This window comes from Lineus longissimus, chromosome 1 (genome assembly GCF_910592395.1).
Source record: "Lineus longissimus chromosome 1, tnLinLong1.2, whole genome shotgun sequence".
In the NCBI taxonomy this organism is placed as follows: Eukaryota; Metazoa; Nemertea; class Pilidiophora; order Heteronemertea; family Lineidae; genus Lineus; species Lineus longissimus.
Genome location: NC_088308.1, coordinates 2,302,206 through 2,325,324, shown reverse-complemented (window position 1 = coordinate 2,325,324; position 23,119 = coordinate 2,302,206). Strand labels below are relative to the sequence as shown.

At 42.2% G+C, this 23,119-nt stretch overlaps 3 protein-coding genes across 4 annotated transcripts; 2 read left to right on the top strand and 1 right to left on the bottom strand.

Moving 5' to 3' along the window:
* Nucleotides 1-3,376: 3,376 nt before the first annotated feature.
* Nucleotides 3,377-19,412, top strand: LOC135484409 (uncharacterized). 2 transcript variants are annotated; one of them, XM_064765832.1, is made up of 10 exons: nt 3,377-3,469; nt 13,338-13,479; nt 13,645-13,850; nt 14,639-14,746; nt 15,344-15,432; nt 15,680-15,750; nt 16,212-16,289; nt 16,473-16,586; nt 16,848-16,991; nt 17,245-19,412. In XM_064765832.1, the coding sequence occupies exons 2-10, from the start codon at nt 13,399-13,401 to the stop codon at nt 17,293-17,295; spliced, it is 942 nt and encodes a 313-aa protein (XP_064621902.1). In that variant the 5' UTR covers nt 3,377-3,469; nt 13,338-13,398; the 3' UTR covers nt 17,296-19,412. The 2 variants fall into 2 exon arrangements, with proteins under 2 accessions (XP_064621902.1, XP_064621910.1); XM_064765840.1 differs by lacking the exon at nt 3,377-3,469 and adding an exon at nt 4,116-4,472.
* LOC135496797 (uncharacterized) lies at nt 6,839-12,436 on the top strand. The gene has a single exon (XM_064786317.1). The coding sequence runs from the start codon at nt 6,839-6,841 to the stop codon at nt 12,434-12,436; it is 5,598 nt and encodes a 1,865-aa protein (XP_064642387.1).
* Nucleotides 19,413-20,196: 784 nt separating the features above from the next.
* LOC135484421 (methylated-DNA--protein-cysteine methyltransferase-like) lies at nt 20,197-22,892 on the bottom strand. The gene is made up of 4 exons (XM_064765854.1): nt 22,801-22,892; nt 21,985-22,236; nt 21,591-21,748; nt 20,197-21,350 (listed from the first exon to the last, which is right to left on the bottom strand). The coding sequence occupies exons 2-4, from the start codon at nt 22,176-22,178 to the stop codon at nt 21,085-21,087; spliced, it is 618 nt and encodes a 205-aa protein (XP_064621924.1). The 5' UTR covers nt 22,179-22,236; nt 22,801-22,892; the 3' UTR covers nt 20,197-21,084.
* Nucleotides 22,893-23,119: the final 227 nt, after the last annotated feature.

Here is a 23,119-nt window from a genome sequence, read left to right as displayed (position 1 = left end):
TGGGTATTTCCGACTCCAAAAGAATCGACTCGAATCTTAATTCAAATCATTGCTGATATTATTGGCGCCAAAGACTATTTCTTTTGACCCTGCTGACCTCGCTTCTAAAAATTTTTTGAGAAAGCCATTCAAACATTTAAATCAAATGCGAGCATTATCTTTTATATCACTGAGCTATATAAATACGATATATCAAGAAAACTCTGTCGCAATATTGAATTATACGATTATCTGGGACTATTTGTACCCAATTACTCTTCCGCCAGCGTAACCTCGCCACAATCATTGCGCTTTTTCAATATGGCGACGAATTGAACAAGGAAAATTCCCTGTCTATCATTCCCCTTACTGTAAAGCCTTGATGGCCTCGGCGGTTAGACGGTTGCACTACGGATTGGGTGGTCACAGGTTCGAACCCCGGCGAATCTACTTTTTTCGTGTTTTTTGAAACATTTTCTTATTATTATTCATTCATGTCCGTTTATCAGGCGCGGATCCAAGCGGGTGCACCAGATGCACGGCTCCTAATTGGTGTAAACTTTTTTTAATTGACCACTCATGAAATTTTGGAACACACCTGTCCAGGAATTTTGATGAGAAATGCAGTGCACGCTCCCTCTTCTTCCAGTTCCTAGATTCGCCGGCCCTCTTATACCATCATCATATACCATTGTGAATATTATCATGAAGAAAACCCCTTCACCCGAACTTTTCAAGCTGAAGTACACACTGATTCCAGGTGTTCGAGCAATCGGCCAGAGAATGGTTTGACTAGTCGGCGGCTTGAATTCCCGAGGGTACATTAGAGGCCAAGAACTATTTTGGTTGACCTCGATTCTAAACCCTCTTTCAAAATGGCCATTCAAACCATAAAATCAGCTACAAACGTTCTTTGTTGAAGGGACAACTTTGGCATGAGACAGGCTGTTTTTCATGCAAAATAGCTTCAAGTAGGACCGTGATTTCTCAAGGAGCTGAGAGAATTATTGACATATCACCAAACTGCAAAAAAAGATCTCACCAAAACGGAATGCCGGTAACTGTACGATTGCCTAAAAATCTAAGATTTGCAAGTCATGTCAAACCCGTCTCACATTACACGCCAAATTCATTATTAGCGATGAGCATTTAGTTTGTAACTACAGTGATGAGCAGGCGGATAGATTCAAATTACATATCAGCTTCCTGGCCACCTAAATCCCACACCGAAATTGTCCCTTCAAATCACGTGCACGGAGCTATACCGGTAGATACGATTGCCGTGTGCATGGGTATTTCCGACTCCAAAAGAATCGACTCGAATCTTAATTCAAATCATTGCTGATATCATTGGCGCCAAAGACTATTTCTTTTGACCCTGCTGACCTCGCTTCTAAAATTTTTTTGAGAAAGCCATTCAAACATTTAAATCAAATGCGAGCATTATCTTTTATATCACTGAGCTATATAAATACGATATATCAAGAAAACTCTGTCGCAATATTGAATTATACGATTATCTGGGACTATTTGTACCCAATTACTCTTCCGCCAGCGTAACCTCGTCACAATCATTGCGCTTTTTCAATATGGCGACGAATTGAACAAGGAAAATTCCCTGTCTATCATTCCCCTTACTGTAAAGCCTTGATGGCCTCGGCGGTTAGACGGTTGCACTACGGATTGGGTGGTCACGGGTTCGAACCCCGGCGAATCTACCTTTTTCGTGTTTTTTGAAACATTTTCTTATTATTATTCATTCATGTCCGTTTATCAGGCGCGGATCCAAGCGGGTGCACCAGATGCACGGCTCCTAATTGATGTAAACTTTTTTTAATTGACCACTCATGAAATTTTGGAACACACCTGTCCAGGAATTTTGATGAGAAATGCAGTGCACGCTCCCTCTTCTTCCAGTTCCTAGATTCGCCGGCCCTCTTATACCATCATCATATACCATTGTGAATATTATCATGAAGAAAACCCCTTCACCCGAACTTTTCAAGCTGAAGTACACACTGATTCCAGGTGTTCGAGCAATCGGCCAGAGAATGGTTTGACTAGTCGGCGGCTTGAATTCCCGAGGGTACATTAGAGGCCAAGAACTATTTTGGTTGACCTCGATTCTAAACCCTCTTTCAAAATGGCCATTCAAACCATAAAATCAGCTACAAACGTTCTTTGTTGAAGGGACAACTTTGGCATGAGACAGGCTGTTTTTCATGCAAAATAGCTTCAAGTAGGAACGTGACTTCTCAAGGAGCTGAGAGAATTATTGACATATCATCAAACTGCAAAAAAGATCTCACCAAAACGGAATGTAACTGTAAACGGAATGTAACTGTACACGTACAGTTACATTCCGTTTTGGTGAGATTTTGGTGTTTGCCAAAAAATCTAAGATTTGCAAGTCATGTCAACCCGTCACACATTACATGCTAAATTCCTTATTAGCGATGAGCATTTAGTTTGTAACTACAGTGATGAGCAGGCGGATAGATTCAAATTACATATCAGCTTCCTGGCCACCTAAATCCCACACCGAAATTGTCCCTTCAAATCACGTGCACGGAGCTATACCGGTAGATACGATTGCCGTGTGCATGGGTATTTCCGACTCCAAAAGAATCGACTCGAATCTTAATTCAAATCATTGCTGATACCATTCATTGGCGCCAAAGACTATTTCGTTTGACCCTGTTGATCTCGCTTCTAAAAATTTTTTGGGAAAGCCATTCAAACATTAAAATCAAATGTGAGCATTATCTTTTATATCACCGAGCTATATAAATACGATATATCAAGAAAACTCTGTCGCAATATTGAATTTCATGTTCAAACAAAACTATACATGCAAAATGGGTTGAAATGACACAAGTAGAATAGCCATCCCTGCTGTTTTGCATACAGTAGTCAAAATTTATCATTTCGTGCAATGTGCAAATTCGCGGGCCGGACTGTCACGGAAAACCCCAAATATTATACCTTTCTTCCTGGACAATTCTTACAGTGACCATTCTCCCGTGAATGACAGTTGCTTACGCTACACAAAAATAAAAAATAAATTGAGGGTCAACTATTGAACTTTTGAGATATGTTGAATTTTGCACAAATCAGCGAAAAAACGCACCAACTGGCACTGTGAACGGCATTTCAACACGGGGCCGACGCACATCCCACGTTCAGTGTACACATGTCGGTAACAACAGTAAAATACGAAATTTCTTGTTAGCTGCCTATTGAGTAGCGCTCACGGTTTCAAAAACTCCAAAAAAATTTTTTTTGCCAAAACATTTGTTAAATCAACACTGGCACACTGTTAGGACCAAGAAATCAATTATTTTTTAGGAACTACGTTGTGTCAGTTACAAAAAAACTCCCCAATGAGACCTAAGGCTAAGCTTCCAAATGGCGATTGTCCAGATGACTTTCAATGATTTGGACCTAAATCCTGTTATTCACATATGTAAATCAGGCTAAACGCATAACTGTAAGTAGATATAATAGATTTATGAACTTTTCAGGCGCGAAATTTGACTAGGATCGATCTTTGACATTGGAATTTGTCATGGACGCTGACAATGGTGAGACTGAAAGGATTGAATACGGACATGTCTGATGTCATGGTAAAGCGATGTCATGACGGGTTTGTGCATCACTCATTCACTGCACTGGCAGTGGCACTGCATCCAATGCATCCATCATGGAACCACCGACACCGCGTAGGCCCTATGTCAGTGCAGTCAGATGCACTAGTACTTACTTTACTGACTACACGTTATATTAGATATACTATACAAGCGGGCACTTCTCTGTTAAGGCCACGACTTCTGATCCCAGATTGGTTGTTTCCATTCCAATTTGACCTCTCTCTAGTCTCTAAGTATAAATCAGGACACCTGGCTCTCATAGTCTTTGGACAGCTACGGGTCAGTCCCGAGGGTGTCCTTAAATAGAGAGGTTCTACTGTAGGTATCTGACTATTATGTAGTGTATGCTCTCTCTTGTTATTTCTCGTATCTTGGAGTAACCAGACTAAAGGGAGCAAGTTCGCGGCCTGCTTTGCCTCGATCAAAAATTAAATACGAAATCTCATTCAAGGCAGTATCTCTCTCAGTCTTTGAATGTTTGAGATTTTATCCTCCTCAATGTGTCTAGTGTTTAGTGGGCCTATGTGGTACCGGCAGCAGTATATAGCCTAACAATTGACAAAAATCCCATCCCTTTCACAAAGCTTGTTCACTGATTCAGTGATTGGCTAATGGCGCCACCAAATCAGAACCTGGCCGGTTGCTAATGTTGGCTCATGTCGGCGTGGCATCAGATGTTACCATCATCAAAAGGAACTCTTCAGCTATACACTAATCTTTATTTAATCATGCAGAAGCTGTGAGAAAGTGACTTTGAAGATCCTTTTCCGATTAGACTTGTCAGATTAGTCTTCACGTCAGGAAATACCCCTCTTGGTCCGATATCAACCAAAAATGCACTTGGTGAGCTAAAATGTTATTTTTTTAAGCATACTTCTCTCGATTATGTATTCTACTCAAGAAATAATATGAACCATTTCGAATGAGTAGTAAGTAGAAGTTTTGTCTGGGAATTTTAGAGTTCACATACTAATGGTACCTACTGTCTTCTACTTTACAAATGTCAATATTTTCAATTGGATTACCCATTCTAATGTCAACAAATTCATTTCAAAGTTTTATAAGCTATTATGAAGTATGCCATTTCTTAGGAAGTAGGCCTAATCTCTCCGAATGAGTGCTAACTAGTTATGCTATGGGCGAAATCATGCCACCTCTAGTTATTTGAATAGCACTTTGAATAATCACCCCAGTTTTGGAGAGATTGTTCTCATCCTGGGTAGAATATGGTTTTGATTTGATCAGTTATTGACGTGTGTACATGCACTAAGTTTCAATTTATTTTTCGAATCGGGTCCAATCCAAGTCTTCTTTCTATACCAAAGGTCATTGGACATAACACCTATATTTGATCCAGGCAGGGCAGGCCTTTCGATTGCACAGACTTCGGTGACACCCTCTATTTTTCATTTTGAATTTGGGCACACCAGTGTCCTTGAAAAATCCATTCATAGGTGAGTAAATCATAAAAGTATTTAAAAAAAATGATTCCATATGGTTATGTAGCCAGATAGAATATTACTCTTACACTGTTATAGCCTCTAAACATGTGAAATCCTGTATTTCTTTCATTTTTTCTCATTTTCACCTTAACTTGGGCATATTTTAAAAGTACTGTAATTTGGGCACCAGTCAATTTGGGCACACCCTAGAGGGTGTAGCCAGAGTGCAATTGAGAGGCCTGCAGGGTGTTGTCTACAAGTACAACAAGGTAATTTTTTAACATCAGTGAACCTTGAACGAGAATAAAGTTCTTTGATCAAGCTATTTGAAAAACATCCATTGCCCTTGTTTTATCTTGCTATTGAATTATCCTGGGTTTATAGTCTGTTATCCACATGAGCAATGCAGCCAACTTTACACCTCCCTGTCCCAATACCTGATTTGAAAAATCATGCCACATGTACCTTTGCTGTCTTCCTATGCTGTGACAGCCTCCCTCTGAATGAAAGAACCATACAAGTCTCCCTGCATGGTATATTCCTTATCGAATATAAAATATGAAACAGGATACCGTATGAACATTAATTATGAAAGAAAATATATGGGCATGTTTCCTTTAGGCATTTAAAACTTCGTATTTTTATAGCAGATTACCACTCAGTCTTATTTCGTATTTTACTATGGTCTGATCGCTACTGTCTGATCATGTTGAAAAAATTGCCTCGTTTCTCGGCTGTAAAAAATAACTGGATTATTGGATGTATGCATTGATTATTCGATGTACAGTCTGAGATTGGTAAGTGTATGAAACTGAAAGTGTGCTTGAAGAAATGAGCTTGAAAAAGTGACTATCACATGGGTATCAGACTTGGAACTCATATCACTTTGCCTGCTGTTCTGGCTTTACCATCATTATATCATTGTATAAGGTCGAAGACCTTGTATGCCTGTTGGCCTGCTATGCCATAATGGGTCCTTACATTGTCTTTTTTCTTAACCCTTGTTGTTTTGAATATTGCGCCTATTTTCCCAGTTATTTGCCTATCGTCACCTTTGACATGTTCTTTCGCTAACTTTAACTTGCGCGCGCGCTGAGACAACCCCGCGTCGTGAGTTGCGATGACGTAACATGCGCTTCAGCCATTTTCGATTTGTCAGGGAAGGTCTTCGCGGACTTCGTCCCTCTTTTTTGTGGGTTTTTTGTAACTCTTTATGATTTGAATCGGGAGGTTTCAAGATTCAGGTAAAAGCAAAATATGTATAGAAACCCCTAGCCCACTGTCATTCAGAATAGTTAAAGGTGTACATCAAAATCAAGGTTTGATTGTCCGTTGTCTTGAATGCTTCGCCAGAAGTTTCGATGAGTGCGCGCCTCGTGCGATGCGTACATCTATGCATTGAGCATGCACTCTGTGTATAGGAGCAACGTCTCCCAGCGATTTTACAGTACCAATATCATTATGTCATGTACTAAGTTGTGAGAATATTTAGGACTGCTTTCAATGATCTGTGTGACAGTAATATGTAGGTTTTAGTTCTCCGTGTAAGACCATGTTGTAGGAAAGACAAATTTGAGGACATTTGTATACTACAAGTATGGTTGTGATGTACTGTTTCTGATTGTGACACATGTTTGTACTATTTCAGAAAACCCCATGTTATGGTGTTAAAAGAAGATTAGAAATCGACTCCCGAATTGTTGAGTTTTCCATCCCTGTCTCCACCATTCTTTTCTGAATCCTGCTTCTGCACTGGTGAAGATCGACATGGCGCCGATGGAAGACTTAAAGAGCAAACGCAAAGGACTGCGTGCCCGTTGCACGAGGGCTATCAACCGCCTTAAAGAGAACATCGATAAGGACACGATTTCGCTGCTGAGACTTGAGCGAGAACTGGATGCCCTTGCAGCGGACTTTAGACAGGCATGTGACATCAATACTGATATGATTTCGCTGGTGGAGGAAGATTCGACGGATGCTGATGCATTTGTTCATTGGGAGGCGGAACTGATTGAGGTGTATTACAACTTTATTGATGAAGCCGCTGCCCATCAATCGAAGCTGACCAAAGCTCGGCCACCTTCCCCCACAGCTTCTACTAGTGGGCCTGCATCCGGTGCTGCTGTCATCACGTCGCCCCCTGCTGGACTGGTTCCTGTGTCATTGCCGCCAGTCACTGCTGTCATCACGTCGCCCCCTGCTGGACTGGTTCCTGTGTCGCTGCCAAGTGGTACTACTGCTGCTGCTGCCACGACGGCCCCTCCTGGGCTGTTTTCCGCCTCGCTGCCGACTGTTCCTGCTACGTTGCCACCTGGTTTTGGTCCGCCACCCGGCTTGTCCCCAGTGATGACTGCTGCTGGTCCATTGTCGCTGTCAAGTACACCGTCCATTGGTGTACCGCTTGCCAGCCCGTCTTCGATTCGGTCTGGTGTTCGACTCTCTGCCGGAGTCGCGTTGGATCCAGAGCCCACCTTCGACCGGTGGATCGATGAACTGGTGGAGTTTCAAGAGACGGTATTGCCCGGTGGTGTCAGTGGTGAATTGACTATAGCGTCTGCCCTCTATCGCATAGAGGCGGGTAGAGACATTCCTACATTAAAGATAAAATCGTTCAGCGGTAAAGCGATCGATTATGTAGACTTTATCGATAGCTTTAAACTACACATTCATGAGAAACCACATCTCAAAGATGATGCCCGTCTTGCGCAATTGAGAATGCATCTCTCTGGTGATGCTGAACGTTTGATAGCTGGTTTAGGATGTGCAGGTGTGATGTATGCAACCGCGTTGAAACAACTTAAGGACCAATTTGGGGCCCGCAGTGTAGTTGCTCGTGCCTTTATTGATAGAATTGCAAGGGGTAAAAAGATTGATAATTCTAGAGATGCACTTCGTGATTTCTCCATTGATGTTATTAATGTCATCGCAGGTCTGCAGCGCCTCCAGTACTTCGCTGATGTGAACGCCGTTGCAACTCTACGCCGCATCGTCCAGCGTCTCCCTGATTACCTCATTGACAAGTGGCAGGACACAGCCGCCCATATTCGCGAGCGTGACCCTATACGCGCGCCATCAATAACCGATCTGTCCGATTTCCTACGCAAGAAAGTCAGGGCAAAGTGCGACCCAGACTTTGGGGATCTCCGCTCCACTGACAAGGGTGTTGCTGGTAGTAAGTATGAAAAGCAAGGTACCGGTAGTCGCTCCTTTGCTGCGCAGGCTGTCAAGTATAAGTGTTACATCTGCTCTGAGCCACACAAGGTGCCTGAGTGCCCCACATTTGTCAGTAATTCAGTCTCAGAACGTCACAATCTTGTCAAGACACATAATCTGTGTTTTTCGTGTCTTGTCAGGGGTCATCGAGCTAAAGACTGCAGGTCGAAGAGGAAATGTGGGAAAGCTGGATGCACTAGGTGGCATCATGTGATGCTACATGTTGACTCTCCACCTCCGATTGTCCAGTCTGCTCCTTTTTCAGGTTCTGCCACAGCGGCTATTGACAAAAATGGTATTCTGCCTGTAGTTAGGGTGTTGTTTAGGGCTGAGAATGGTAGGATCAGGCAGGGGAATGTCTTGGTTGATTCAGGGTCAACGACCAACATTATCCGGAGGGATTTTGCAAGAGGTTTGGGCCTCCAGGGCAAGAACGAGCCCATTGAAGTTCAAGTTGTTGGTGGGTCACAGCAGGGCCAGCAGGATAGTCGTAGACTAAAGTTCTGGATTTCCCATTTGGATGGAGGGGAGGAGCACTTAGTTGAGGCTCATGAGATGGATTGCACAGTATCTGAGGTCTCACCTTTGAACATGGAATATTTGCATTCATTTTCTCATCTCAGGGATTTGAACATCTCCCACCCTGGTGGTCCAGTCGACCTAATATTGGGGGTTCAGTACAGTCATCTCCACTCAGAGGAAGAGGTCAGGCGTGGATTGGATTTTGAGCCCATAGCCAAGCGCATCCCACTGGGTTGGTATGTAATCGGTTCTGAGGGGAAGGCCCCTAAGCGGCTGTCTGTGAATCTGGTTAGGAAGGTCGATATGTCTGACTTGTATGATCTGGAGGTGCTTGGGGTCAGAGCCCCAACTTGTCAATGCCCTGTTGATCCCATGTCCTCAGAGGACAGGAAGTCTCTAGCGCTGTTGGAGAGATCTGTGAGTCTGGAGGGGGACCGATACATGATCGGTTTACCCTGGAAGAGAGATCCCTGTCTCTTGCCTGACAATTATTGCCTGACCAAGAAGAGGCTAATCTCTTTGGAAAGGAGTCTGTCTCGTACTCCAGAGAAGGCTTTGCTTTATGATGCCGCCGTCGAGGAGTATGTCGACAAGGGATGGGCCGTAAGGGTTGACCCCTGTGATCTTGAGAAGAGGCCTAGGTTTTATCTGCCGCATCATGGCATATACCGTCCTGATAAACTCAGCACACCCCTAAGAGTAGTCTTTGACCCAGCTTGTCAGTTCCAGGGTGTCTCCTTAAATTCTTTTCTATATAAGGGCCCAAATTTGATTGGAAACTTGTTTGGAGTATTGCTTAGGTTCAGGGAGGACTTAGTTGCTATTGTGGGTGACATCTCTAAAATGTTCCTTCAGATTTTGTTGAAGCCTGAGGATACCGAGGTGCATCGTTTTCTGTGGCGAAACCGGGATGACACAAGAGACCCTGAAATCTTCAAGCTGACCAGAGTTGCATTTGGTGATCGATCATCCCCTGACATGGCGAGCCTAGTGATGTTGAAGATAGCTGAGCGCCACAAGACGTCTCATCCGGAGGCTGCCCAGGTCCTAGAAGAAGATCGATACGTGGACGACCTGATACATTCCTGTGGAAAGACAGACGTTGCCCGAGGCAAGATGAGTGATCTTGATGAAATCCTAGCGACAGGGAGCTTCAGAGTCAAGGAGTGGTACATTTCTCGTGGTATCGGTAAACCTGAAGGTCAGCCAGCTAGTGTGCATAGTGGTGAGTCTATTAGTCTTGGAGGTAGCGGTAACGATAGTGTCAAGACCCTTGGGGTCTCTTGGGATCATAGCACTGATTTTATTCATTTCAAGGTGAAGGATCCACCTGACTCGTCTTTGACTAAGAGGTCTGTATTGTCTCATCTGTCAACTCTCTTTGATCCACTTGGTCTTGCTACCCCAGTCACAATCACTGCCAAAATTGCCATGCAGGACATTTGGAGACTCAAGGACTTTGGTTGGGACACTGGTCTGCCCCCCGACCAGGTTCAGCGATGGAATGAGATTTTCTCCAGTTTCAAACAACTTGAGACAGTGTCTGTCCCTAGGTCAGTTAAACCAGACGACGCATTTGGAATTCCCCAACTTCATGTTTTCGGGGATGCCAGCATTCATGCATATGGGGCTGTTGCCTACATGCTGTGGCCAACAGCTGATGGTATTAGCGTCCGCCTGTTCTCGTCTAAGGCTAGGGTGGCCCCACTCCACCAAACCACAATTCCGCGCCTTGAGCTGATGGCAGCTCTCATTGCCTCACGTCTGGCTAAGACTATTCATTCTGAGCTGCGTACCAAGCCTGAGGTCCACTTGTGGTCTGATTCTGAGATTGTCCTCCACTGGGTCAAGTCTGACTCTCTCTCCTTGAAGCAATTTGTTGGGGTAAGAGTTGCTGAAATTCAGGCAACCTGGGATCCCTCAGTTTGGAAGTTTGTCCCAACAGCCCAGAATCCTGCGGATGATCTCACCAGGGGATTGACACCAGAAGAGATGGCCGGTCGCTGGATTGAGGGGCCAGAGTTTCTGAGGAAAGGAGAGACACATTGGCCAGCTCAGCCGTCGAAGATTGCTGAAAGGGATTGTGAGAAGAGACCGGAAAGACAACCCCCCAATATGTCTGCATCAGCTGTGAAGATTGTTCCACCAATCAAGTGTGAAGACTATTCAAGTTGGCCTAGACTTATCAATGTGACAGCATTGTGCCTCCGCTTCTTTGGTAATCTGAGGGCCAGGGCAAGAAAGGAGGATATAAAGACCGGAGAGCTTGAACCAGGAGAACGAGAAAGAGCTGAAAGGTACTGGGTTTCTACTGCGCAGAGAGGGCTCATTGATTGGGAAACTCGTTGCAAGGATCTGGCTCCCTTTGAGGACAATCAGGGTTTGCTCAGGGTAGGAGGTCGTCTTCGCAAGTCTCCGCTGTCCTATGATGAAAATCATCCTTTTCTCCTCCCAGCATCTTGCCACATTTCCAGATTGTTGATGAGAAATGTCCACTGGAAAAATGGACATTGCGGGTCTGAAAGTACTCTCTGCCATGGCCGGAGAAAGTACTGGTTTCTGAGAGGTCGGAATTTGGCACGTCAGATTGTTAGAGATTGTGTGGTGTGTAGGAAATTGCGCAAGTCTCCACTGGTCCCTTGGATGGCTGACCTACCCAGTGAGCGTCTTGCATTGTTTGCTCCAGTCTACAGTACTACAGGCCTTGATCTGTTTGGTCCATTCTTCCTCAAATGTGGTAGAAATAAGAGCACGAAGGCTTGGGGAGCCATCTTCACCTGTGGTACTGTAAGGGCAGTACATCTTGAGATTGTGGAAAATTTGTCCACTCAGGCATTTCTCCATGCCTTCAGGAGATTTGTCTCGCATCATGGATGGCCGTCAACTATCATCTCAGACAATGGTAGCTCCTTTATCAGCACGGAGAAGGAGCTAAGAAAACTTGTACAGGAAGGGCGAGAGCAAATTCAAAGGTTTGCCGTCCTCCACCAAGTCAAGTGGCGTTTTATAACCCCTCTAAGTCCAAACCAGGGAGGATTTTATGAATCACTTGTAAAATTGGTCAAGAAAGGTCTCAAGTTAGTTGTTGGACAACAAACCCTCACGTGGAATGAAATGTCCACAGTATTCGCGGAGGTCCAGAATCTGGTCAACTCCAGGCCATTGGGTTATAGTTCAAATGATCCCAATGATTTACAGCCCTTAACGCCCAACCACTTTCTTCTTGGAAGAGCATCGGCTGAAACGCCACAAGGTCCATTCAACCCAACCAAAAATCTCCACAAGAGATTTGAATTTACCCAGAGTTTGGTAAATCAGTTTTGGACACGGTTTGTTCGGGAATATTTGCCCACATTGCAAAGAAGGTCTAAGTGGCTTCGGAAGGACAGAGAGGTTCAGGTTGGTGACATTGTCCTTTTGGTTGATCCAAGTGCAGTGCGCGGTCAATGGGAGCTAGGTCGAATCGTAGAAGTATTCCCTGGAGACGACGGTGTCATCCGCAATGTTCGCGTCAAAGTCAAGACCGGTTTCAGGAATCGTTCAATTCAGAGATGTGTTCCTATCCTAGAGTGTGATGGTGAGGACAGTGATTTCGTTGGAAGTGAGGAGGTGGTTCATGAGGACCAATAGATATTGTGTTTTTGTGCCTATTGGTCTCGCCCCATATTCCATCATCATATTCCGTCATTCCAAGTTTAGTCTATTATAGACATTTCTATTTCTATATCATAAAAAATTAATGCGTCCGCGTTATAATCATAAGCGCGTCCTTTGGCGCCCGGAGGATGTTTTGAATATTGCGCCTATTTTCCCAGTTATTTGCCTATCGTCACCTTTGACATGTTCTTTCGCTAACTTTAACTTGCGCGCGCGCTGAGACAACCCCGCGTCGTGAGTTGCGATGACGTAACATGCGCTTCAGCCATTTTCGATTTGTCAGGGAAGGTCTTCGCGGACTTCGTCCCTCTTTTTTGTGGGTTTTTTGTAACTCTTTATGATTTGAATCGGGAGGTTTCAAGATTCAGGTAAAAGCAAAATATGTATAGAAACCCCTAGCCCACTGTCATTCAGAATAGTTAAAGGTGTACATCAAAATCAAGGTTTGATTGTCCGTTGTCTTGAATGCTTCGCCAGAAGTTTCGATGAGTGCGCGCCTCGTGCGATGCGTACATCTATGCATTGAGCATGCACTCTGTGTATAGGAGCAACGTCTCCCAGCGATTTTACAGTACCAATATCATTATGTCATGTACTAAGTTGTGAGAATATTTAGGACTGCTTTCAATGATCTGTGTGACAGTAATATGTAGGTTTTAGTTCTCCGTGTAAGACCATGTTGTAGGAAAGACAAATTTGAGGACATTTGTATACTACAAGTATGGTTGTGATGTACTGTTTCTGATTGTGACACATGTTTGTACTATTTCAGAAAACCCCATGTTATGGTGTTAAAAGAAGATTAGAAATCGACTCCCGAATTGTTGAGTTTTCCATCCCTGTCTCCACCACTTGTATTCCCTCTTCTCTTCAGATGATTTAAAAGACAAATATTGTAGCCGGCCATCACTGTGTCTGACGTGTTTGTAACCCAGATGGCCAAAATGAAGGGAGAATTTGATGTAGATGCTGTTATAGAACAGCTACTCTCTGTACGAGAGACCCCAGGGAAACAGGTATGTTTGTCAACAGAATTTTTGGATTTTTGGATGCTTTGTGTGTACTCAAAGTGGACATGTACTTGTAATCTGTCATGTCTGATTGTTTTTCTCAAATCAGTTCAGAACAAGTTTGTAGAATTGAGTAAACTAAAGTGACAGGGAAGATCTTCTCTTCTCTAGGTGCAGCTTCCGGAGACACAGATTCGACAGCTGTGCCAGCTGTCTCGTGCTATATTCCTGGAGCAACCGATGCTTATCGAACTAGATGCCCCTGTAAATATATGTGGTGATATTCACGGACAATATGAAGATCTACTTCGTCACTTTATGAAATGTGGCTACCCACCAGACTCAAATTACCTGTTTTTGGGTGATTATGTTGATAGGTGAGTTCAGGCTTGTTTCCGTTTCTTGATTGGTGAGTGTTTATGTGTTTTGTTGGCATGTTTTAACATTAAGCAGGAAGAAACATAAGCCAGCCTTGCCCCTTCAGGAAACCTTGACTGAAGCCAAAAAAAGTCCTTTACGAAATCTTCACATGATAGATTGAAGTGTTTCGACTGAGGATCAAACCCTCGACCTCACATCAACCAATGAAGTGACAAGCGCTGATGTCAATGCCAACATCCATGGTTCTACTTCAGCTGATATTGTTATATTGTCAACGTATATGTAGAAGGAAAACTATATCGCTGTTTCATTGAACACTCTTGCTATGAAATATTGATGGTGTGATAACAAGGTAGCAACCATGACATAGATTATTGATATTTGCGCATAAATCACACCATGATATCGTCCCTGACAATTACTGGCTATTGTGTCCAAGAGAAACTGGCGACTATCTTCATTGCAGTAATCATATTGTGCTAAAAAGGAAACTTGTTTATGTAGCAGTTTATCATGTCAGGCGCAGCTTCTTTTTGAGGCGCGTGTATCAAGAGAGAAACATGTCGCACAAAGTATTGATTGATGGATAACATTGACATTGTCTCTAATGGTTACTTGGATGAATGCCGTGTTGCAAGGTTATAACTAAAAAGACGAATTAAAATCCGAGTTGATAATATTTGATCAGGAACTTCCCAGCCCCTCCCGACAGTGAATTGGTAAAAAAATAGCCACAAACATCATAACCTATTTCCTTTTTTTTGCTCAATATTATGTTTTTTAGGGGGAAGCGTTCACTTGAGACAATCTGCCTTGTTCTAGCCTACAAGATCAAGTATCCAAATAATTTCTTCCTTCTCAGAGGGAACCATGAATGTGCCAGTATCAACAGGTAGGAAGCTCTTCTTACTTTTGCAGACTCGCATCAGGGTGTTTCTGCTAATGCATGCTCGTGGGAGTTTCATGATTGCAGCTAATTAATCGAGTGACAGTCGTCGACATGTGATGTGCGTCATCACCAGTATCACTTGGTGAGATTTCCTGCTATGAAAACCTCACAATGTGATACATATTTGAAATGTTATGTGTGTAATAAATGAAAGATTTGTGTAAATCGATTGGAAATATTGGCTCGCGGCATGACGTGCCTTAGTGTGAACAGTGTTCCTGTCCTTCCAACAATATCTAGCTCTCTAGGATACCTGTAGTCATGGAAACCATCCAGAGATCTTTATCTCCCTTAATGAGCTCTGATGGATTTTTGTGTGACCGAAATAGGCCAGTTTCGTATGAAATCTGACAAGGTCATTCAAGGTGTAAACGTATGGGTGTCCGGAGAGGGACAGGACAGTACAGGTCAGTTTTTCAGCATTTTACAGTTCATTTATTTCTTTATTGTTTCATCAATTGCCAAAACTTTGAATTGTCCTCCAAATAGTTTAGTCCATTTTCACGAGCAAATAATCACCTTTTCACCTTGTTCTTACAGAATCTATGGATTTTATGATGAGTGCAAAAGACGATACAACATTAAGTTGTGGAAGACGTTTACTGATTGTTTTAACTGCCTCCCCATAGGTGAGAAATAATATTCAGACCAAGCTTTAATTGTCACTGTATCACAATCAGATTGTTACACAAACACCAGTGGTACTTTGATCTTTGACTCGTAATAAGACTCTACTTCATGGATTTCTGGAACAAAAAAGTATTATTTTGAGGACAGGAACCCTTCGCCCTGTTGTCAATTTCATACTTAAGTCGTATTTCTGCACTACTCCCAGCAGTGGAGGTGATGATCAATGTAATCTTTTTGTTTTTTCAGCTGCCCTTATAGAGGGGACCATATTTTGTATGCATGGAGGATTGTCCCCTGATCTCAGTGATTTGGAGCAGGTAAGCTTTAAAACATTAGCAAGGTCATGCCCTTTGAGGGATAAGGGACCCAGTTTAAGTTTGCTGCCATCTAGTGTCAAAATGAGCCACTACCCTCATGCCTACTAAGAAGGCTCGGTCAAGTTAATATGACTGTTGCTACTAACTATTAAACTGGGTGTCCAAAGGTTTTCTGTGGCAGCCTCTGTCATCCCAATTTGATTTTGAGTATGTAACATCATGCTTGTTTGCCCTTTAAAATGAACTGTTCCATAGTAGTTGTATTCCCTGATTAGATATAGAGGTGTCTGTACAATTCCTATGCCAAATCTTAGTGGACTCATCGATGTACGTATTGCTAGACAACCGAAGTATTCTTCAGTGTACGACTTGAAGAGCCATCTATTTCCATAGTGAACCATTATCTCCATCTTGTGTTGTATGAAAACTTTGGTCGACTGATGTGAGTTTGTTTGTTTCAGCTACGTGAGATTGACCGGCCAATGGATGTGCCTGATCATGGTCTAGTCTGTGATTTGTTGTGGTCAGATCCGGATGAGGTACGTTTGTGATGCTGGTGGTCTATGTAGGCCTACATTGCCATCCAATTTCAATGGCACATATAGGCATGACATGTACTTGATAGACTAAATGTAAAATGATACGAGGCTACTTTGGTCTTTGGTAAAAGACAATAAGGCATTTCCCTCCTCGCTGAACAACAAGTCTCATGTTCTTTTCAGGACATCACCGGCTGGGGAGAGAATGATCGGGGTGTGTCTTTCACGTTCGGAGGTGACGTTGTCAGGCATTTTTTGAAGCGACAGGACTGCAGCCTCATTGTTAGGGCTCACCAGGTGAGGACAAGTACAGTTTCCGTAGAAAGTTGCTTTGTCTACCATCGCTCTTGAATTTGGCTCTTCGTATGAGTGCGGCTAGTAGTGGAGGACTGGGTGTCACTTGTGACCGTAAGCCCGGTGATTCCATCTTTAGCCAAAAGAGTTCATCACAAGCTCTACCGGAGAAGTTCTGCCCTCATAGATAGGCATCTTCCTTTCATTCTTGCTGTGGACGTTTTGGGGCTGCCGCAAAATTTAAGCATTTCTGATATTTTCCAGGTCGTTGAAGATGGTTACCAGTTCTTCCAAAAGAGAAAACTTGTGACTTTGTTTAGCGCTCCAAACTACTGTGGTGAATTTGATAATGCTGCAGCTGTGATGATCGTCTCGGAAGACCTTACGTGTTCATTTAAAATACTCCCTGTAAGTATGAAATGAATGAAACCTCAATTGCCGTAATCACAACTGCTGACAACTCTTCGCCTTGTTCTTTCCATCCGTGTTAGTAGATGTTATAGAATTGAAAATTGCTTGGCAGATCAGGCAACATTCTGAACTTATCTTGAGCCAATCACATTCATGGATTGGTTGGCACAAGAAAATTTGGAAACCTTGACCTTTTGTTGAATTCTGAGAGACTATTGTTTTCATTATTTTGAAATTTTCCTTTTTCCAGCCTGACAAGGGAAAGCTGATAGCTGTGGATTCAAAAAACAGCAAGAAATGATGAGGGCTGAAGATGAGCTGCAGGACAAAGCGTAGTTGTCAGATTGCTGTCAGCCCAATCCTCTTACGTACATACCCAACACCCTTGCTTGACTCAGCTTTACGATTGGCTAAACCAATGTGTGTGACAGAGGAGCTTGAAATTTATTTAAACTGTACAGTTCAGAAGTAACATTCCTTGTTTTGGCCAGCAACTTCCAGCACTTTGTTTCATAACCAATCAGTATTCCTGTTAGGTGTTTGCATATTATCTGAATGTTGTTTATGACTCTTTGGTGTTATCAGTATTGGCAAATGTACCAAAGAGATATTCCATTCTAGTCTTTCTGTCTGTTCCCGAAGCTAGTGTCCGGCGATTTCCAAAACCATTAGCATACTTTTCAAAGATTGCTTGAGTTGTTGAAATAGTCCTTAAGTGGAGAGCTTGAGGTGACATCCTTCATGAACTCTTTAAGAGCAAATACAGTATTAACTTTGGCGAGTGTTATTTTTGGGGTGATTTTCCCAGATGCACTGTCAAAGGTGAAGTTAAAACACAAAATTTAAACTCTTAAATCATATACACTGAGCATTAACTATTGAAATTGAGCCAATTTGCCAACCTATAGTGTCAGGGGAATAAACAGGCGTACTTATCTAATGATATTGTATTCATGCATATCAGCTGCGAATGAGTTCTCTCCATTTGTTTTTTTGGTGATATATTTTATGGAAATTATAACATTGTTGTGTACAGTAATCTGTCTCATTGTGGTTTCTGAAACTTTATGTTAAATAACCGATGTACTTATATACAGTGCTTGTTAAACAATCATGCCTCGTATACAAATTATTTCTCATGTGATAATACAGGGTTAACAAAAAACATCGATTTTGCAATGGCATATCTGGTAAACTTGTAAAGGAAGAGTCTATTTATGTTGGCCAGCAATAATTTAGTTCCCGTATAAGGGGAAATAATGTGCACAAACAACGAAACCTTCTCAACATCTATAACTTAACTATAGTGTCAATGTAACTGTAAACCTGCTTACCCTTCCTGTAATGAATTTTGAATCTCAAATCCCTTTTTATTGAGACATCCCTTGTGGTAGATAGTCTTTAGATTATGTAACCTTTTACTTATTATTGTCTCTCTGTCATTGAGTGTTTAATTGTGTATTTATCAATAGAGTGCAATATATTTATAAATGTGAACTTTTGACAAAATTTTTTCTTCCCAAAGATGAGGTCAACCATTTCTTCTAATATATACATGCACCAATGTCGACTGTGGAACTAGTCTCTTGGATTTAAAGGGTAATTATGCCGAGAGCTCTCAGAGAGAATAGGGGGTGTTTTGGTATTGCTGTTTTGACATGATATAGGCTTCCCTTATGCTGTTTCAGCCTTGGGCCTGCCAAGAGTGTTTTCATAGACAAAGCAATACAAATCTCAATCTTTCAATAAAATGCATATCACTGCGCCAGTACACATTGGCCAATTACTGCTTAAATTTCCCGTCCATTTAAGTACATTGTGAGATTCTCAGCTCTTGAGTATTTTTTTGCACTGACTAAAGTCTATTATGTAATGTTCCAGAAATTATGTAGGGTTCTATCAGTGTCTTCTCCTAGTCAGTTAGTGTACATGTAGTCAGGATTTAACTTGGGCATAATCAAGTCTAAAAAGGCATGTCAAAATCAATGGATCTCTCGTTTCACAAGCCATATAGTTGGCACTGGCCCGTTATGTGAAATGTATGTATTCGTGCAAGAACTGTGAAGAGTCACTTGTCATGTGTTTTGTGATTACAATGTGATTGGGGAGTAAAGAACCAAGACAAAAGAAAGTTACCCGAGTCTACCTGGTGCCCCCTGGATTGGCTTTGGAACCCCTGGTTCAAACCCACAAAGTTTCTTTTAGTATTTGCCCTGAAGGACTGTGTAGACTGTAGAACCATCATGACACAGCATATTCTACTGTATTTGGCTGTCATTTACGATCATCTCTCTTTTATCTTCTTCCGTGTCTTTCGTCAAATCTGTTGTTTTTAGAATGGCTCTTCTAGTAACTACGTGTACCAGTGATCTTATTCATGTATATTCATATAAATTATGGAATAAATTGTTTAAAAGATTTCTGTTGTTTTTGAATTTCTGTCCAACAAAATGGAAGCAAATTACTGCTAACTAGTTAAACATGTACATGTAAGCACTTTATATGAGAAAAGACCAGGCTGGAGGGACAGCAATGGACAAGGCATGAAGATCAATGCTGTTTGTGATGGGGATACCAAAGGATTTCCATTTTGAATTGCGTGCCACTTGCAGTATATGTACGTAAAAGGGACAGTACGACCAGGTGAAGGAAACCAATATGCGCATGATTTCAAGTCAACACTCCACGGAGATGACCCACACCCATGGGTTCTCCATCGGTGGCAAATTCTTGGAAATGGAATGGGTTTGTTGGAGTTCAAATTGGCCAGCCAGAATGTCCAAGCTGTTGGTAGGCCGTGTGTCATTCCAAGACATCAGTCATCCAATGCTTCGTGGAACTCATCTTTTGGAAAGACTGCATTTCTGTTCTCAGTTTTGGACAAATCTAAATTGTCTTCAAACATTTTCTTCATTAAATTAAGAATGCACTATTGCCTCTGTGGGCCAAGGGAGACCAAACCAGGGATAGTAACACACATCCAGTGACAGTGACTCCTTGGGTCATCTGCAATTTTGCCGATTCAGTTCACAAAAAGAAGAAACAATCCTATCTCATGCAATACTGCTCTGTTGAATGCACTATTGCCTCTGTGGGCCTAGGGAGACCAAACCAGGGATAGTAACACACATCCAGTGACAGTGACTCCTTGGGCCATCTGCAATTTTGCCGATTCAGTTCACAAAAAGAAGAAACAATCCTATTTCATGCAATACTGCTCTGTTTCTTTTTTAAACAAACAAGATTCACATGTGATAAGTGAAATATCGATCAGCATTCCTGATTACGATTGCAGCCAGAAAGTTCTAATCTCAACCTCAACACTGTTCTGTTGCATACAATGCAATCTGTTGTATACAATGCAATCTGTTGCATACAATGCAATAGATGTAAATAGTTTTGCTATCAACTGATGGAGGGATGTGACAGAAATTGGACAGCACATCGAAGACAAATATATGAATTTCTTTTGAACACAAAAATTCAACAGATCCTGACATCAGGGAAATTCCATGGTATCACATGTGGTTAGGGTCATTCGCAGGGACCAAATTTAGTGTACCGGTAACAAAGTGGATTCAAATATTGCAAAACAAAAACCCACACGGGTATCAATGATTTCAAATGGATACATATTCTCAGCCCCAAATGTGAGTCACTCACCCATCCAAATAAAGTAACAAGACAAGGCATGTCTGAACTAAAGGAGTCTGACGAACAAATAGCAATGTTCAACCTTCTCTTTGACAGTTTTTGAAATGATCAGTTCCTGAAGTCGACACTCCCTTGTCCAAATGCAACAATACTAGAAACTTCTACATTTCAGTGTTTGACATTCAAATACAATCTTCAAGCCTAATTTAAACAAAGAAACTCCTTACATTTTTAAATGCAGTGAAAATGCCAATTAACAGCCTTAACCCCAAAGTCAGCAAGTCACTTCTAATACTGTCAATAGAAGGCTTACCAAAATGTTAATTTTCAATCCACTTTTTGACAGTTTTTGAAACACTTTTTGAACATGAATGTGGAATGGCAACAACTGGTAACATTATTTAGATGTCAGCAGAATCACTTTCAGGGTTTAGGTCTAAGACTTGATAACATCCTCCATTTGTAATAACCACGTTTTCACAGAATTTCGAGAACCGGCACAGTAATCACCGAATGTCCCATTACTCCTTATCACTCGATGGCACGGTATAATCAACTGAACCGGGTTGTTTCTCATGGCTGTACCGACTTTTCGACATGCTTTGGCACTTCCACATACTTCTGCTAGTTCTGCGTATGACACTGTGTTCCCATATTTCGTCTTCTCTGCCAATGTTTGCCAAACTCTTTCTGTGAATGATCCTGAAATTGAAAAATGTAACTGCATGTAGAATAAGCCTCAAATGCAGCATCAAAAGTTTGACTTCATCACAGTTAAAGTTGACCACCCCTCAGTTCACTTGCTTTGCCCACAAGGAAGACCACAACGTAGCAAATACCTCTGGAAGTTTGAGATGATCCTCCATGCCCCATTATCAATGGGCAACAACTGATAAGAGAAATGGCCACTGCTTACAGCTAAAAAGAGTTTAATCAGCTCACCTTCTTTAGTGTGAATGAAGCAAATTGTTGGCGGTGACTGCAGTTTGGCTTCAACAGGATTTTGGAAATAATTGTTCAACCACTGTATGCATGCTTGGACTGGTTTGTAAGTGTATCCATTGTCAGGGTAGAGTTGGGATATAAGCTGCACTTGAATGCTGCGAATAAAACAAAACTGACTTGAAGGATTTGCTGGTGGGGCACAAGTTATTCTCAGTTTCATAAGGTTACCGTAGTCAAACTCTAATCAAATATGATTATCAAATTCAAGGTACCGAGTTGAGAGCCAAGTGCCAAGATCCTCAGCTAAACAGTCTCTCTTGGCTGCAATAGCCATTGCTGGCCACAGGATTTTAAGAACAGTACTGGTCAACCAAAAGGATCAGACAAGTACCTAATATCTGGTTGGAATGTGTCATCTGTGATTCCCTCAACTTGGCCAAGAGTATGGATCCCTCTTGCACAGCTCACCAGCTCCAAGTTCCCTATCGGACTGCTCAGTATGTATGTGTTAGGAGGACCGTGGTAGCACTTGGTAAGCCTGTTAGCAGTGCCAGGGCGATTTTTGTTACTTCTGTAGGTCGGCATGACGACTGACCCTCACTTCTCTGAGAGCACAAACTTCTCTTGAAAATTACGAAGCGATCTGAAAAGGAGGAAACATTCATCTTAGATATAACACCTATAAATTAATTAACATTTTTATACGGCAACAGTGCCTCGGTAAAAAGAACAACTGTAAACCGTGAAATGTTGACGAGTGTTTTTATTTTGAGGTCAAAAGACATATCGCCACATCGTGAGTAATTACGCCAATTACGTCATGTCATTACTACGCCAACAATGAAATTTCAGCGATACGGTCTACGGTAAGTACACGACAAGGAAGGAGAGGTCAGACTCAAGAGCAAGTATCGTCTTCGCGTGTCGTGTCGTCTTCGATTGATCATAGAACCTCATAGTCATGACGGCAATAGCATGAATGATCTGACATTGGGTGTATGACTTCATCCTCTGCAAAATACAGACATAGGGCCTAAGCCTAGTAGGTCAGTAGCAGACAGTGTATGAGAATCATAAAACACTCAAAAATAGGAAAAGTTGCTGTATTCATCAAAGAAGAGACGGTAATTCATGTGACAGCAGGATTACTAAAAACTAGAAATGACCATGCACCATTTTCGGGATTGTTTATTTTACAAATAATTACATAAACAGGCTAAATAAACAGCCAAATCAGCCAAGCAAGTCAGAAGTCAAAAAATAGCCATGTGTCTCATGGTCTGTTGTAAACAACCTCGATTTCAGGGTCACGGAATACACGGAAACAGCCGAAGATCCATCCTCCAAGCTGACTGAAGCATAATATTCTCTCTGCCTGTCCAGCTGACTGCCATTTTTGAAACGTGAGGCCCCGGATGTTTCACAGGGGTGTGACGATGTCCGAATCAATCAACAATGCAAAACCGATATAAGAGACGGAAACGTGTGTGAATATGGGTATAGACTACCCAGCTCAGGGAGTTTAA